At 34.6% G+C, this 18,807-nt stretch overlaps 1 protein-coding gene and 1 pseudogene across 1 annotated transcript in view; both read left to right on the forward strand.

Moving 5' to 3' along the window:
• The window catches only part of LOC107509932 (ankyrin repeat domain-containing protein 26), a 64,378-nt gene extending 48,270 nt beyond the window's left edge, over positions 1–16,108 (forward strand). The window contains 7 exon segments of the mRNA XM_036225058.1: positions 1,744–1,856; positions 3,019–3,148; positions 5,880–6,170; positions 6,724–6,941; positions 8,394–8,619; positions 14,868–14,913; positions 15,990–16,108. Coding sequence (XP_036080951.1) covers positions 1,744–1,856; positions 3,019–3,148; positions 5,880–6,170; positions 6,724–6,941; positions 8,394–8,619; positions 14,868–14,913; positions 15,990–16,108 — 1,143 coding nt within the window.
• Positions 7,109–7,227, forward strand: LOC118606191 (annotated as a pseudogene).
• Positions 16,109–18,807: the final 2,699 nt, after the last annotated feature.

Here is an 18,807-nt window from a genome sequence, read left to right on the forward strand (position 1 = left end):
CCATAAGGGAAAAGGAAAATTGTGTTTATGACTCTTTTTGTGGCGGAAGAAACATTGAAATTATTGTTTTTCTAAACTTTATATAAATTAGACACATTATGTTAGCATAATTTACATACAAGTGACACGACCATATGTTACTAAGGAGTCTTCCTTGCCTGCAAGTGCCAGGAGTTGTCACCTTAGAGTTTCATACAGAAATCTATTAAGATATCAAAAATTAAAAATTTGTGAGCATGTCCCAAACTGGTTATGCTTATACAAAAATAATGAGAGATTTTCTGTGGATTTCTATAGCAATGAGTTAGGATTATGACATAGGATTAGTAGCAACTGTAAAGTGTACCCTGTGAATCAAAAATTTAATAAGAGACAGATTGCAACCAGTTCAATCAATAGCCCTAACAGTCTAGAAGGTTCTCATCTCATGAATCTGCAGGCCAGATCTGACCTGGGTTAAGGTATTTGATCCACATGATATTGAGATGAGGAATCTGAATTGGAAAGAAGAGAGATCTCTAGCTGACTCAAGCTTTCAAACAATGCAGCTGAATATGCACCTGAAAGGAACCTCAGAAGACTTCAAAAGGGCAAGTCAGGTCTCTACGGAATAGGAAATGATTCAATAAAAAGGCCAATAGCGGATAGTCTGATGCTCATTAAAAGCTTTTGTATTCTAAGAGGAAAACAGGCCAAAGTATGCTGGTCAATGTCCTGAGAGGAAAGGTGCACTCAAGATCAAAAATTAACACTACACTCAAAGGAACACCAATAAGATTCAACATAAAATGTACAAGATTAGCTAATCCGCACCAAGTAATGATTTAAGAGTATGTGGTTGAGGATATTGTCTAAGAGGAATTAAAAGAAAAAAAGAAAAGGACAGATGACCTCAGTGATGGGGCCAAGGCTGGACATGTAGTTTAGAGAATCTAGTTCAAAACATTGAGATAGGGAACTCTGAGAGAATGTGAAGGAGGAATAGAGAGGGTCCCGGAGTGAACATCAGGGCAGCTGTTGTTTAGAAATGACTTGGGGTTGGTTAGAGGAGCAGAGGCTGGGTGTGTGATCATTGCTGTCAGTTGGCTGCTGAGAAAGTAAAGTGGGATAAGGATGAAGAAAAAGATGACTTCAAAGAATTTTTAGTGCAATTATAGGATTCATAAATTCTTAGGTAAAAGAAGAGAATAAGTGATGAAAATATGAATATGTGAATGAGATCATGTGTGAGAGAATTTTAGACTCCAATGGAAGGGGAGAAACAGGATGAAAACTACAGGAGTCAGAAGAAAGTTATGTATTTATATAAAAATATAGTGAAGACTTAAAGACAAAAGTGTTTGATAGAAAAGGAGGAATTGAAACTTATGGAAGAAAACTGACAGAGAATGAGTCTTTATCTCATGCTAAAGTCAGATTGTCATCATAATGTAATAAGAACTTCATGGGGTTTTTTAAACATAATCTTAGTAAGATGTGATTTAATAAAACCTGGAATAACTTGAACTATTGATGAAAATGTTTCTAGAGCATCGCTAGAAACTAAAATGTAAATATAGCCACTCTTTAAAAAAGCTCTTTATCACTCAGTATTTTACTTGTAGAAGCCTCTGTTTTTAAATAATTTTGCAATTTAAATTCCAGAAAAAAAGACAACAATGTAAAATCAATTATGCTGTCTTAAGAAAAGTTTTTATGTAAGTCTCTAAGTTTTCAGAAATATTTTTTTAATGTTCTTTGAAGTCTCAGGTTGAAAAAGAACAACTAGAGAACTATACTGAGTTAAAACAATCTCTGGAATATCAATTGAATCAAGAAAAGAAGAAAAATGACGAATTAGAAAAAGAGATTACCAGGTAAGATTTTATTATTTTAGATCATATCAACCGTTAATTAAAGTTAAATTATAATTTCACTTAATTAAAAGCTAACTACAAATTTATTTTGTAATTCTCATAATTATCCTATTTAAAAATCTACTTCAGAAACCGATAGTGCAATCACATTTTTCTGTATACCACAATAACAGATCTACTCTTTAACAATTCCTAAAACAATAATGAATGTGACTTTTGCATATATTGTCAACTGCATTCTTCGTTTGTCTGCCTTGAGTTTTTGTTTGTGCGAGATGTCTTTGCTCTCTTTTATTAGTGTTCTTTTCATCAGCATTCCAAAAGATTGAAAGCTTGTGTCATTGTTTAACATCAAAAATTATCTTGATTTGGTTTATGTTTTCTTTCAGCTTTTTTTCATTACATCCTACATACAAAAATACATGTATGACTTAAAGAAGAATAAGATAAGTGATCTTGTTTTTACCACTTAGATTAAAAAAAAATAGAATCTCAGAAGCTCCCACATGTCTTCCTATCTGTTTATTTGCTGAGTACTTGAGTTTGTTCTCTGATTCTCATGTATTTCCTCTCCTTTAACTGTCTTTCTCTAGGTTGTTTTGTACCTCTTTCATTTTGTTAACCATCTGCTAGCAAAGGCCTGCAGCTTTTCTTTTCCACTCTCTCTACTCAGACTTCAAAGAGTTTTCTTTCCTGCTGTTCATTCTACTTTGAGTTGTCTCCTCCTGATACTTTCTCTTCTTATAAGACTGTCCTCAGAGGGTATCAAATGTATTTTTGTGTCCTTTCAGAACTTTCACATAAAATGATTCTTTTCTTTTTCACTTAGGATACTCATCTGTGATTATAGCTGATATTTAATATAGGTTAATCTTCTATATTAACATACTAAAATGGATATTTATAATAACTTGCTTGTAAGAACTCTATATGGTTACCATCTTAACTCTGTTTCCTATATGTCATAAAATTATTTTTTATATTATTTACCTAATATTATAATTTAATATGCTTTCACACAATATTAGACTGGAACAAAATGAGAGGGGATCCTCATTTATAGATTTGTTTATTTTATATAATAGAATGTAATAATTGTTTAATAACAATCAAAACTTTGCTCTTAAAGAATTTGACTTGCTCACGTTTTATATTTCTGCAGGGTTCAGAAACTCTTAAAAGTTACGAAAAGGAAGTTAAATGAATATGAAAAAGGAGAGCTTAGTTTCTCTGGAGCCTTAAAACCCCGTTACGTTGAAATGGATATTCAGATTAATATGTTAAAACAGATGGTAATTTTTATTCAGTTTTGGGATTTGAAATTCACTTAATTTGGGGAGATATAAATCACTCAATGCTTTGAACAGTGTCATATAGAGTTTTCTATTAATTTTATAGATGATATTTGTGAAAAAAACAGCTTTTTTTTTACTATATCATTTTTCTATGAAAAAGGCATATTCTTAACTCTCCTGTGTCTTAAACCTTGGCTAGTGATCTAAAGCCAAGAACTACACATTTACACCACCCCAAGGCACTGGCACCAATTCTATTTGGGGGGAACAGCTTGATTGAGCTACACTGAACACACAATGGAGTTCACTTTTTAATGTGTGCCATTCAGTGTCTTTTATTATATTCAAAGATTTAAATAGTCATCATTACGATCAATCTTAGAACATGTTCATCACCCTAAAGAGTAACCCTGTGCCCTTTTGCCTTCCCTGTGTGCCAGTTTCCCTTCCCCACTCTTCTTAGCCCTAGGGAACCACTGCTGTACTCTGTCTCTATAGATTTACCTGTTCAGGACATTTCACATCAATGGACTTGAACTACACGTGACAGTCATTCGTGACTGCCTTCTTTTATTTAGCATGATATTTTCAAGGTGCATCTATTTTGTAGTGTGTATCATCACTGCTTCTGTTTATTGCTAAGCAACATTCCATTGTACGGACAGACCACATTTTAGAAAATCTGTTTATCAGTTGATAGACCTTTGGCTTGTTTCCAGTTTTTGGCTATCATTAATAATGCTGCTAGGAACATACATGTTTAAGTTTAGTGGCTTGAATAAACAATATTTATTTCATTTACAAATCGATGCTCAGGTAAAGTGTGGCCAGGACAGCTTGTCTCTGTGCCCCTCAACTTCAATTAGGGCAGCCCACTGGCTGGTACATGGAATCATTTGGAGGTTTGTTTGCCTTCATGTCTGGTGATTGATGCTGACCTTTGGTTGGTATTTTGGGGAAGTCAGCTGGAACACCTACCCTGGAACACCTGGGCACTCATTGTGGACTGAGGTTCCTCACTACATGGGGGCTAGGTGCCAAGGTTAAGCAGCCTGAGGTACAGAGCCAGGCAGCAGCTGTGTTGATATTCTACCTGTGTATAGAATGAATATTTCAAAAACATATGGATACATTTAACAACCAGCTTAATCTAACCACTGGCCATTGCTTCTATGCCTCCCATGTGAAAAAATACACCGATCCCTACCTAATACCAGTACAAGTCTCAATTATTATGATGTCAGACTCAGGCCCAAGTCCAAGATTTTACCATCTTAATCAGGTATAGACAGAGATGAGGTGCCTGGGGTGTGGTTGCCCCTTGAGGACAATTCCTATCCATATGAAGACTTGAGAACCAAAGAGACAAGTTATTTACCACCCATACACCCAAAAATCTGCTAAATGCCTAAAGACTCCTATTCATAAAAAGGAAATGGGAGGCAATACCCATCCATAGTAATTCTGAAATAAAGCATGATGCACACCTCCAGTGCTTTGATGAGGACTTAGTCTTAACCTCAAATTAGCTTATAGGCTAGAATCCTCTAAAGGTTGGTCATGCACCTTTGGTAATTGAAGCTGACTCTTGACTGGGATGTTAGCTGAGGCCATCTCAGTCGGAACATCTATAGGAGGACTGACTGTGTGCCCTGGGTTTCTTCATTCTTCAGAACATGGTAGCTGGGTTCTCAGGGTGAGCTTCTCTAGAGATAAAAAGTCGAATGGAAGTTGTATCACATTTTCTAACCCAGTTATAGAAGTCACGCAACAGATCTGCCATATTCTATTCACTAGAAACCGGTTACTTAGTAAGGCCATCATGTATTTGATGGGAAAAATTTTTATAGTAGAGGTTTCAGAGGATTTATAAACATATTTCAAAAATACCACAGGCGCTAACCCTTTTTCACAAAATAAGCATTGTATCTAAAGGAAAGTAGTTCTTCCCTACTCAGTATCACTGAAATTCCAGCAACATTTTGTTGTTGGTGGTGGTGTGTTTATTGTTTAGCATGATCTCTTGTTTTGTGGAAAATAATACAGATTCACATGATCACACTATTGAATTAAGACATATTTTGTTTAAAAGAGAAATCACATTTCCCAGTGTAATCACATTTTCCAGTGTAATCACATTTCCTAGTGATTAGGAAACGTGAGTTCTCCTTAACAGTGGGAATCATTTCTTTGTGGAATACAATTCAAATTAGTGTAAAACATTTGTAGTTCAATAAAAAAGCTTGTGGCAGTAGAATCCGTATTTCTAAGATTCATTAATTAGAGTCTTATTTTCAAAGTCTCATCTTGAGAGGCATTTATTGACTGAGGCCTAAATTACTCACTATGATATCTCCAAAACTTTTTTAAAAATTATGGATGGGTAGATGGGGGAAGAAGTGGGAGGCTTTTTACTAAAAGAGGTGAAAAGTGACTTATAGTCATTTTATGGAGCAAAGACATGAAACAGAAAAGGAAGTGTAGAAAATCAAGTGTGAATGTCATGTGCAAAGACGGTAACAGTAAAGAATATATTTTTGTGACTCCTGGTGGTTTTCACTTTGTTCCTGACCCTGCGTAATTCAAGTTTCCACATTCTAAGACTCCACCACAGTACAGATCACATTTTATTACAACTACATTTATTTCAAAAGTCAGTACTTGTTTTGAGTTAGGCTCTTCTCAGTCAACTTCTTTCATCACCAGACTCTATTCTCTTTTCATGCAGATTGCTGATTCTACAGAAAAACTGGAAACTGTGTCTTCAAAATGTCGACATCTGGATGAAGACAATCAGTTTCTTCGACAGCAGTTATTATCTATGAAAGAAACACAAAAGAAATGTGAAAAACTAGAGAATGAAAACAAGAAGTTGAAACAAGAATTAGTAAACCTCAAGAGTCACATAAAAATGAATATGGTAGAATACAGTGAAGTCGATCAGTATAAACGGGAGATTGAAGAAAAAGCAAGACAGAAAATAGTGGAAAAATTAAGAGAAGTCAATCTATTTTTACAGGTTAATTTATTGATTTTGAATGTGCTTTAATTCATTTCCCTGCAAATTACATTTTGGACACATACATTGTATGTGTTTCCTCTACTTCCCTTAATAACAATTTGCTTTGTAGATTCCTGGAGGGACAGTGGCATTTCCTTATCCCTTTAAATATTTCAGTTTTCATCATCGCCATCACTAAATTGACCACTGAGACTGATTCTTTCTAGAGAATCATTTTATTTTTAAGACCTTCTGATACAAAACAAAATTATTAGGAAGAAAAAGACATTTGTGATTTAGAAATGATACTCTCCTCTTGGATTGTTAAGTTCTATTGTTCAATTTTTAAGTTTTAAATTGATTCTGTCCTTGAATTACCCAGTGACAGGAGTATTAATTAATATTTTCATAATTCCTATTTGATTCAGTTGACATTGATGATAAATATTTTATACTTAGGCTTTTTTACATTTCAAATTGCTCTATGAATCACTCAACTAAAAGAAATGAATATACTATAATTATTCAGGATATACTTATTTCAAAAATGATTCCTTTTTATTTACACTAGGCACAAGCAGCATCTCAAGAAAACTTACAGCAGTTAAGAGAGAAAAATAATGTTTCAATAAGAAGTCAAATGGAACTCAGAATTAAAGATCTAGAATCTGAACTCTCCAAAGTGAAAACATCTCAAGAAGATTCTAATAAAATGCAATTGGAAACGTATAAGCAACTCTACCTAGAGGAATTGAAAATTAGAATGTCATTGGAAAATAAACTAAATGTGTAAGTCAAAGCATAGAATCAGAGAAAATAAATTTAGTTCATTGTCTCTAAAGCATAATTTTTATCAAGCCAGGTTCACAAGATTAGTAGGAAGTGAAAGGTAACTAAATATTATAATTTTGGTAAATGATGTCAGGAAATAAACTTACCTTTAAAATGTTATTCCAGTCTACGGCCATGCTACCCTGAAGCTGGCCGATCTCATCTGATCTCGGAAGCTAAGTAGGATCAGGCCTGGTTAGTACTTGGATGGGAGACCGCCTAGGAAGACCACATGCTGTAGGCATAAAAATTTTAAAAAAAGGGATTATAAGCTGACGAGATCCTTGCAATCTGTGAGGTCAACCAAGGGTTGCCTCACTTAATAAATAGATAGATAGATAGATAGATAGATAGATAGATAGATAGATAGAATGTTATTCCAGGACAGTTTGCATATCTCTCTTACTTTTGTTTCAACATGACTATTTTTCCCCTTTTATATTTTCATATAGTAAATGTGATCTACTAGTCTTTAAGCTAAATGTTTTTGAAGCTTTATAATTTAGATGGCTATATTATTATAACATTTTCTGTTCGAATTTTACTAAATAACAATCTTAATGCGTATAACTGTTTTTTTGGAAGATAACAACTTAAACCTAAAGTGTTAAGTACTCTGTACTTGTGGCTCTGGGTAAATGTACTTTTCGGATTGTGATCTTTGTTATTATCACTGGAAGGCACCTTGAGACAGACAATCCTTGCAGTTTTTCTAAGCTACATAAAGGCATGCACATAAAATAGGGAAAGATAAGCACAGGGATAAAGCGCCCTATAATTGATACAATGTTTAAAAATAATAAGGTGGCCCACCTGAGATGGGTGTGGAGGACAGCAAGGGCAAATCCCACTGCCAATTCTTTTGTAAAGATGTTATAAGCTAATTGCTGTTGGAGCTGTTTTGGTTCATTTGGATAACCAACTAAACTATCTGTCCTCCCCTAAGAGGTTTTGCTCTAAATTATGTCCTGTCCAAATGGTAATCTCTCCAAGGTAATGAATGATCTTATGGTACAAGGTCGGCAAAGCGAGTGCTTGGAAATGTCTTTGAGGCATTAATAACAATCTCTAAACTGGTTTACTAAATATGCCTAATGGCACCTTCAAGAATCTTGTTAAGTACAGCCTTTCTTAAGGCACCAAGTATCACCTATTAAGCCATCTATATCACTTATCACCATTTCTCTCCCCTTCCTTCTTTGAATTGTTAGTTAGGAATCCTCCTAGAAATGTAGGTACTTCCTTAGAACAGTTGTAAACCTGTACTGGAACATAGTAGGTCTGTCATATTTTCAGTAATATAATTCTATTTAATGAGAAGTTCTGTATACTATTATGGCAACTTGAAAAAATGCAAGTCATTTAGGGAAGAATGAAATACGAAGCCTGGGTTTTTTACAATCTTCACAGGCAAAATGAAAGGCTAGCAGAGATCAGTTCCAAACTTCTGAAGAAACAGCAGAGCAGACCTTTACTCCGCACTGATATTACGGGGCCAGTCCTGGAGCCACCTGGTGTTGGAAGTCTTAATCATAGTCTCATAAACCATAGAAATCTTATTCCAAGAGAAAAGTTGGAGACTCCTGCCTCAACCCCATGGACTTCAAATAATAGCACAGAGGCTTACTTTACCAAGGTTGGTTATATTATCTTCTTTCCCTTGGGTTTCAGATTTCAGATATAATTCTTAGTGCTAATTTGGTGAAATTCTGAGTTGTTCCATTGACAGGTGCACACTAAGTAAACATCATAATTTTGTGTTAATAAAGAAAGGAAACATAAATTCTGCAAACTTTCTGAAGTTCCCGATCTCTCATGTTCAAGAGGTACCTATCATGAATTTTATTCAAGAAATGTAACTTATCGGATATACTTTAAATTTTTTGAAAAGCTGCCTTGAAATTTGGTTTTAGAAATTAAGTCACATTGCCTAATAAACGATGGCATACTTTTTAGGTGCATTGGCGTACTACCTAACTGATTTTAGTTTGGCAATTGTTCATAACAATTTTAAAGTTCTGCTGCTCCCCGGTTATTCCACCCCTAAGCATCAATGAATGATTGACATCTAATCCCTTAACCATAAATGGATGTGTATTATTTAAATGAAACTGAGATCAATCCTTTTTTTATGAATTAGGTATCATCGTAACACTAAACAAATCAATTTCTCTTTTTAAGGTAAAATTTGTCATCTGACGTGAGAGTACATCCTTAATTGCTATTTTACGTATACTATTTTTATTTTATTTCAATATTTTTAAAATAAATTGCTGAGCAATTGTACATTTTTCAAATAGTTCAGTAAAGATTTGACTATTTAAAATAAAGTTCCCTTATGTCTGTATTTCCTGCCATCACTTGAATGATTGATGACTAAGATGGCAATGGCAGGGAGTCATTAGACAGCAACTAGTTTTCATTGAGTATCATTGTTATTAAAATATCCATTCTTCATCTCATTTATTGAGTTCTTCAGCTCCAAAGTCTCCGTTTGAGATTTTTTTTTTTTTTTTGGTTTTCGGTTCTTTGGTAAAGTCCTTCCTCTGTTCATTAATTTTCTTCCTGAGGTCATTGAACAACCATTAGAATTTTCTTGTCCCTCATTCATTTCTTCATAACTGCTGTTTCAAATTTTCTATCACTTAGATCACAATCTTCCCCTTCAGTCTGGTGTCTTAAGAACTGTCATGTTCCTTCAGTGTTACCATGTAATCTTGGTTGTTCAGGCTACTTGATGGGTTGTTCCTCTGCTGGTGCATTTGGAGTGGTGAACACTTCTCTTAATTAGGAACGTTTTGATTTGAACAATTCAGCAGGTTGATAAATTTGTTTTCCAATAGATGGTGGTTTAGGCCAGATTGTGTTTTCTCTCACCTGTGATACTTGAGCCTCCTGGGTTCAGGGCTAATGGCTTAGCTGTGGGCTTGGGAGCCATGGCCTGAGTAACCAGGATGGCAGGTGTCACCACTATATATAGGTCCTCAAGGACTTAGGGCACCACTACTGGGGTGTGGTGGTGGGAGATGTAGCTATTTGAGGGGAGACGGTTAGTGAGCCCTCTGAGATGCTACCTGGTTACCTGGTTCTCTATGGCAACTGGCAGAGCTGTGGTCTAGCCTGGACCCTGGGGACTTGTCTCTGCTTCTATTACTGGTCTCTCTGGTGGTACAAATGCTACTGCAGCTGGGGAAGAATCTGGATTCTTGGGGAAGTGGGGGATGTTGCGACTGCCCTTTTTACCCTCTTGCTGTGCTGTGTTGTGTAGGCAGCACCCTGGCTCCTTCACCAGTACTGGCTTTGCTAAGACTGCAGACTCAGCCTTGTCTGCCTGGAACTGCAGTTATGGGCCTGTCCCTGTCCTTCCCCATCCTGCCTCCTACCTATTCCAGTAAGCCCACCTTTCCACATACTGATGTGTGGATCTTTTAGGCATCCTAGTGTGCTGAGCAGAGGAGCCTTTGTTGGGTTAAAAATGTCTGGCTAGTTCTAGATTTAAGGGGAAATGCAAAGGGGTTGTGTCACTTGCATGGTGCTGATGTCACTTTCTAAAATATGTATTTCAATCAATACACATTAGTTTATGGTTTTGATGGTGTTTTTATGGTCTTCTCAGTTCAGAGAAAAAGAGCAGAAGCCTATGCTAAGTGAGACTTTGGCATTGTTTTTGAATTGGTTTTCATAACGATAATCAACGAACAGGAAAGTTAAGGGATTTTTGACAGCCTTTTGACCAAATAGAGTCTATGTGCTTTGAAGTAGTGAAACTGGACTGACGACTGGGTACCAAAAAATGTGAATGTCAGATACTTCTGTAAACCATTAAGCATGATGTACACTCAAAATGCTCTCATTAGTCCTTACCAGGAAAATCAGATATAACATCATTTTACAAGATGAAGATGAAAGAGTATGCAAATGTAGAAGCAATGTAAGAAAAAAATTTTGTGGAAGTATTTCCTTATTTAATTTTTTGGTCAAAAAGAGGTTTATTACTTTTTAAATATATTTCTAGAAAAATTAAAAAATCCTTTCTTTTAAACTTAGTGTTGTAGCTCCGAAGGATATATAGTTCCCTTGTGGAGCACTGCTTTGCCAAATCGTGCCAGGTTTAATCAGAAAGATAAAAATCAGCACTCTATCAAGATCCAGACATAAGTCTCCAACATCGCTACAGAACACCTAGAAAGACTTCTTATACTGTTGTTCTTTACAGAATTCTTAGTCAGACTTAGAGTTACCAGAAGTTTAATGAATGCCACTAGGAAAACATAAAATAATATTCTGAGAGAGGGTAACATCCCATCTAAAATGATAGAAAAGGGTGGGGTTTTAATGGGGCACTACAAAATGACTGCCTTCTGAAGATTGTTAGCTATGATTCTCAAGAGTCAAAAGTTAAAAATAGCATTAATATTGAATGTGTTTATTAGTCACCTTTATTTGCAAGGTTTTAACATTTTGGACTATTTCTACTATGAAGTTTTAATTTATTCAGCATTATATTTCTAAATTTAATAACAGTAATTATAATAAAATATTGCTCTAAGTCTGTGATTTCAGTTGTACTGGTAGTCAGAGCAAGTTTTCTCTGCGTTCATAACACTTAAGTGTATAGCCTCTGTCACCAGTGCAGGAAGTTCAGTCTTGTCCACACGATGCCATTGCAGTGGCACAGGTCACTACTTATATGTTTTGCTAAGTTTTACCTTCATTTTTCACATTCTAGTTAAATCATGGGATGTTTGCCCCATATTTCAGAAATAAATTTACAATTTAATTCAATTGTGTTATTTAATTATATAGTTATATAAAAAAAAGGAAAGCTAAAATTAGCCTGAACAGACATATCACTAGATTTTTCTTACACGTGGAATGTTTTTCTAATAACTGAAAATTTACTCCAGACAATTTTATGACAGATAAATTTCTCAACCTGTACTCTCAAATCTAATAGAAAGGTAGCCATTCAATAATTATTATTGAAAAAGTGAACATATATTTGCATTTTATTGTGCTTTGCTGCTGTGATTGGCTTCATTTTGTTTCTCTAAAATATTTGTTACGACTTTTTCCCTCTTTAAAGCGGAAGTCGTTTTGAACAAGTTACAAGAATTATAAAGTCAAGGAAGAAGAAAACATTCCTATACTTGTTGTGTAGTTATCTTTTTTGTTGAAGCTGTGGTGAAGTAGATGGCAAATGACACTCCTCTTCCCCTTCCGAGCCAGAACATAGGAATTGGTCAGGTGGAGATCACCTTACTCACTTTGTTACTGACACATACTAAGGACACAGAGGGCGTGGTTTAGATGTGTGGCTGCAGTAGGCTTCCAAACACTGACTCCCAAATCAAGGTATTCCCCTCACAGTTGTCAGCAGAGGAAACAATGCTTGACACCTGTCTCAGGGGCAGGCTGCTTACTGCGAAGATGAAGGCAGATTTGACTACACATTACTGTGGGAAAACAGAGCCTTTCAAAGATGAGACCTGAAAGCAAGCAAGCATTTCTTAAAGATTCCTTCTCTCAAATTGAACCATTTGGAAAATCTCTCCTCCTGTCTTGAGGAAGGTAGAGAGAGTATAAGTCCTCATGTGAAAAACTGAGGCAGAGAAATGAGGTTCTCCTATGATTTCTGACTGGGTTGAAATTATAGTTGAAATTAAGCTCATGTCATTTGTGAGAAGTTGGACAAAAGTATGTTAGATGGTGAAGAGAAGTTTCTGTTGTGTTTTCAATTTTGCTATAGATAACCACGACATGGAAAATTATTTCTTGATTAATTTTGGCAGACCAAGTTCTCTTTGGAGGAAAATGTTCTTTAAAGGATCAAATTCCTCAAATTCAGCTTGCCTGGTTTACCAAAAGATTTTTTCCTTCAAGTTTGCTGTCCCATGGTTAAAAAAAAAAAGTGTGCCTTGTAAATTGAGTATATTGACTGCTCATACTTAAAGTTTTGCTATTAATTTTTGGTTTGCTATTTTAATTTGTCTTAAAATTAATAATTATGCTTAAATATTAATGAGCTATGTGACAATGTTTTACATATTTATTTTCTCTGAGTTATAGTTAAAAACAGTGTATTTTTCCTGAAGATGAGGAAGTAGCTGACATAGAACTCCAGGTTCACTAAGAAAACCCAAAGCCCATTCCTGGCCTGCAGCTAATAAATAGGTTTTGTGATCTTAGGCAATATGTAATCTTTCTGAGCTTTTGTTGCTTCTTATGTAAAATTAGGTAGTTTGCCTAAATCAATGACTATAATGCTTAAAAAATTCTTTTTTGAAGACTTGAATCATTCTTTGTTCAAGAGAATTTTTTGTATGAAATTGTATTACATAAAACAAAGAAAAGATGGAGACTCTGAAGCTGTGCAGCCTTAGAGGTGTCCCCAGTAGAACCTTAGATTTCAATGGGACATATTTGAAACAACCAGTTATGAGAAATTCTTCTAATTAAAACTCCTTTGAATTAAAACTTCTGATACATTGTTTTCCTGTGTATATCTTTTTCATCTTTCTATATTCTTGATAAATGGAAAAGTATAAATCAAATTGTAGATGTGTTCCTTATTAATATTGGACTTCCAAGAACTTCCACCATCTGAACACAATTCTGACCTAGAAGTAAACATAAGAGTCATAGAAGTAAATATTTGAGAAAAAAACTTATTGGGGAAAAGATAATAATGTTACATTGTTTTTAAATAGCAACATGAAATTGTTTCAATAAAGGTCTCTCCCTTCATCTATTATTGAGTTCTTGATTTTACAAGGCTTTTTTAGTAATGATTTCACATTATTTATTTGATAAGCCCTATCTTTCATGCCATTGTCAAAAACATTTTATGGAAAGCAGTCTTTGAAATTATTGAGAAACATGTTAGCCAACAAGCTTGTCTTCACAACTAAACTTTGGAGAGACACTGTCACTGTCACCACAGTGTTTATTATGTTCAGTGTATATTTTAAGCCTTGTTTTGGGCATTTAGTGAGAGGAAACATTTTATGAGAAAAGTTTGAAGAAGAACACTCCAAATGGGGATACTTATAATATAGTTTGAAACATTCCCAGGCATTTCATAATTAAGTAGACTGCAACACAATTAGTTGGATGTTTCAAAAATTGGCCCTAATTTGTAAACAGGAAACAAAGTTACAAGTAAAGAATTATTTATTATTTTTGTTGTTACTAACTATAGAAAGTCAATCAGAAACTAAGTTTGAAAATTGACTCTAGCCCATATTACTCCTTTATTCAAGCAAAGTTTCTGAAATCTTTGTGTCCTTGTGAATAAAGAAATGTTTTAGTTCTATTACGCACAGCAAAATAGTGTTACATATTTTTTGTGAGTAGAATTTTCACATGAAATGACATTACCACTTTTATCATTTTACTTTCAAAAATTAGTAGCGTAAAACATATCTTATGATTTTAATTTTCTAAAAGTGTAAAGATGGAGAGCTTATCTTAAGAAAACTCCATTAGAACAAACACTTTAAAAATTTATAAAGGGAAGTTTTTCTAAGAGTTGTAAAAGAATGCATTCAATGTAAACTAAGACTTGACTTGTTTTAAACTTTTTTACACCAATCAGATGAAACATCAGCCTTATGAAATTACGTTTATTCAGTAGCCCACTGTCAGTTGTATTTTTATCAGATTAATCTAAATAGTATACATATGTACCTTCTCTATTATCTAAAATTTAAAGTAGAAGTTTATTTTATTTTATTAACATGATAATTTTTCTGTGTATGTAATCCCTAGGTTAGGTCTAGTCTCTTAAAGTATTATTTAATAGCCACATTTCATAAACTATATATCATTCCCATAATAATGCCTGTTTAACTTAAATACTTAATAATATTTGTTTTATTTCAGATGCGGCAGGAGATGCATAAAATGATAACTAAAGCATCAAATGAAGGTATATTGTCAAAAGTTATTAATTTTATTAAGATTTTTGATATGAGCTGTAAATAGTAAATGGCATCCCATATATGTTTGGACAATAGATACTATGTTAAATATTTTCTTCCACATAGCAAATGTAAAACATGAAAGCATAAACATTCATAATGAAGAATATACTTATTCCTCATTTATTTATCATGTCCCATAGCCTGTTAAAAATCTCAAAAGTCCACATATCTCTTTTTGTTTCTGGCTCCCCTTTCCTTTCCTCCACCATCTATACAGAACTGTCAACCTGCACACTGAAACCACTCTCAGAAACGGAGCTTCATAAACTTCTTGTGTTTTTCCTAGTGATAGACAAGGCCCCAAACCAGATTCATCAGGTAATACTTAGCCAAGCCATTACAATTCCCATAGCTGTCACCTTCTGGGTGATATTTCCATCTCCAGTCATTGACTTTGTCTTTGGTTTACCTTTTGCCCTGAGGAGAGAAACTCCAAATTCCTTTGCATGGAATAAAAACACTAAGATCAATTTAGTTCGTCCCTAATAATTCAGCCTTATTATCTCTTGCTCCTTACCTTATTCTGCCCCTTTGCTCTAGCGTCCAGCCAAACTGGACTACTAATTCGACAAGTGTTTTTCCTCATCACTCATCTTTGCATCTACCTCTTGTATACTTACTTCTTGTCCTTCAGGTATCAACTTATATATCACCTCCACCAAAAAGCTGGCAACATAGACACAAACTGTTTGTTCTAATAGTGTCTTGTTTTATATTTGTAATGGCATATATAACTCTGAATGAAAATTATCTGATCATCTGTTTTTTCAGTTGATAGTACATGATTGTTTAGGGGTGAACCATGTCATCGTCATCTTGTAACTCCAGTGCTGGCCATACTACTATAGCACACGGATGAAACCAGAAGCTCTGACACTTAACCAGAGAGCAATTAATTCAGTGTGTGACCATGAGCAAATTATACTTAAATAGTAATCTCATATTGTATATTTTTTCATTGATCTTAACACTTATATTTAGCTATATTTTAGATAACAAATATAATCACTTTTCTTTCCAGCTGCTGCTAAATTTGAATCTGAGTCCCATAAACCGTCTCCTCTACAATCCACTGATGATCTACTTTTGAATGCCTCAAAAGAATATGTACAGATTTTGAAGAAAAATTATATGTTGTGAAATTTAAATAATCAAAATGTATTTACTGATCTGTTTATATAACATTTTAATTGTTCCCATTAACCATATGACACATGAACATCTTTATTAAAGGAAATATTTGTGTATCATATGCAGATGATGTATTTTAAATTTATACAGTATTTTAAACTGTTTCGTGGCATCTAATTAACTTTTCAGCAGATTTTGTGAATGAAACAAACACTATTGAGTTTTAAAATTCAAACTACCCAAACACCTGCTATTTAAACAAGACCCAAACAACCAAGTTTTCACTGATGTTAATGGTGTTCATTGAGAGCTCTTTTTGTATTTTTCAATTTTTAAATTTGTGTATTAAATTTACTGATGCGAACATTGGTTAATAAAATTACATAGTTTCAATTGTACAGTTCGATAACATGTCGTTCATGTATTGTATTGTGTGTTCATCACCCAAAGTAAAGTTTTCTTCCATACCCTTGTATTTGACCCACGTTACCCTTATCTACCTCCCCCCCCCACTCTTTTTTTTTTCTCTGGTAACCAATAAACTGTTGTCTGTGTCCATGAGGCCCTGTTCGTTTGTCTTGTTCGTTATTGCTTTCAGTTTTATATCACACTTAAGAGTGATGGCATATCATTCTTAAGCTTTTCTGTCTGACCTGTTTCGCTTAGCGTGATAATCTCAAGTTCCATCCATTTTGTCACAAATGGCAGCATTTCATCTTATGGCTGAGTAATATTCCATGGTATATATGTGTATCACATCTTTATCCAATCATCTATGAAAGGGCGTTTTGGTTGTTTTCAGGTGTTGGCCACCATGAACAATGCTGCAATGGACATCAGGGTACACTGACTTTATGGATAAATATTTTAAAATTTGGAGAGTAAATATTCAGAAGAGGGATTTGCTGGGTCATGTGGTAGTTCTAATCTTAGATTTTTCAGGAACCTCCAGAAAGTGTTTTTCATAGTGGCTGTACCAATTTACATTCTCACAAGCAGTGTATGAGGGTTGCGTTTTTCCCACGGCCTCTCCAACACTTGTTATTACTTGTCCTGTTGATAATAGCCATTATCATACCATAACAGGTATGATGTGGTATGTCATTGTGGTTTTGATTTGCATTTCCCTAATAGCTAGTGAAGTTGAGCATCTTTTCATACATCTTTTAGCCATTCGTGGGTCTTTTGTGTGATGTGTGCCTATTCAGGTCCTCTGCCCATGTTTTCTTGTATTGTTTGTTGTTGTTATTTGTTGTTGTTTTGTATGAGTTCTTTGTGTATTTTGGAAATTAGCCTCTTATCAGAGGTGTTGTTTGCAAATAACTTCTCTCATTCAGTTGGTTGCCTCTTTGTCTTGTTGATTGTTTCTTTTACTGTGCAAATGCTTTTTAAGCTTGATATAGTCTCATTCATTTATTTTGGCTTTACTTTCTTTGCCTTGGAGGTCAAATTCATAAAATCCTCTCTAAATCGAAGGTCTATGATTTTAGTACCTATGTTCGCTTGTATACAATTTACTCTTTCAGATGTTATATTCATATCTTTGATTGATTTTGAGTTAATTTTGGTATATGGTGACAGATAGAAGTCTAGTTTTTCTTTTGCATGTGTCTTCCAGTTTTGACTGCTCAATTTACTGAAGAGGCTTTCCTTTCCCCATTGTATGTTTTTCTTTTTTTAATTTATCTTTTTTCCCTCTTTAATTCCCCTCCCCCAACTTCCACCCCTGACCTATGAATGTTGCCATTTCCCCTTAAGAACTGGATCTCTGAAGGCAGCTTCCCCTCTCACACACTCACGTCATGCACCCAGGGCCTGGCATACCTAGGGCCTGGTGCACTCAGAGGGCCTGGCACACTTGAGGCCTGGCGCACCTGGGGTATGCTTCATGGCTCCACCTGGGGCATGAACCCGGGACCTTTTGCATATAAAGCAGACATGGAAACCACTACACTATGGAGCTGCCTCCCATTGTATGTTTTTAAATTCTTTGTTGGAATTTATTTACCCATTTGTATGGGTTTACTTTTGGACTCTTAATTCTGTTCCAATGGCCTTTTTGTCTGTTTTTCTGCCAATATCATGCTGTTTTGAATATTGTCATTTTGTATTATACTTTGACGTCAAGTAGAGTGATACCTCCAGCCTGGTTCTTTTTTCTCAATGTTGCTTTGGCTATTTGAGATGTTTTGTGATTCCATACAATTTTGATGTTATTTTGTTCTATTTAAAATATGCCACTGGGATTTTGATGAGGATTTCATGAAATCTGTATATTGCTTTGGGTAAAGAGGTCATTTTATCTATGTTGATTTCTCCAACCCATGAACACAAAATATCTTTCCAGTTCTTTGTGCCTTCTTTGATTTCTTAATAATGTGTCATAGTTTTCACTGTATAGGTCTCTCACATGCTTTGTTATGTTTGTTCCTAGGTATGTTATTCTTTTTGTTGTAATTGCAAATGGAATTTTTTAATTTATTTTTTGAAAAATTGTTGTTAGTGTATAAGAATGTTATGGATTTTTGTACATTGATTTTGTATCCTGAAACTTTACTATATTTGTTTATCATTTTTAATAGTTTTTTTTAATGGAGTCTTCAGGGTTTTTTATATAGATAATCATGTCAGCTGCAAAAAGGTGACAACTTGACTTCTTTGTTCCCAATTTTGATGCTCTTTATGTCTTTCTCTTGCCTGATTACTCT

This window comes from Rousettus aegyptiacus, unplaced genomic scaffold, assembly GCF_014176215.1.
Source record: "Rousettus aegyptiacus isolate mRouAeg1 unplaced genomic scaffold, mRouAeg1.p scaffold_m13_p_7, whole genome shotgun sequence".
Taxonomy (NCBI): domain Eukaryota; kingdom Metazoa; phylum Chordata; class Mammalia; order Chiroptera; family Pteropodidae; genus Rousettus; species Rousettus aegyptiacus.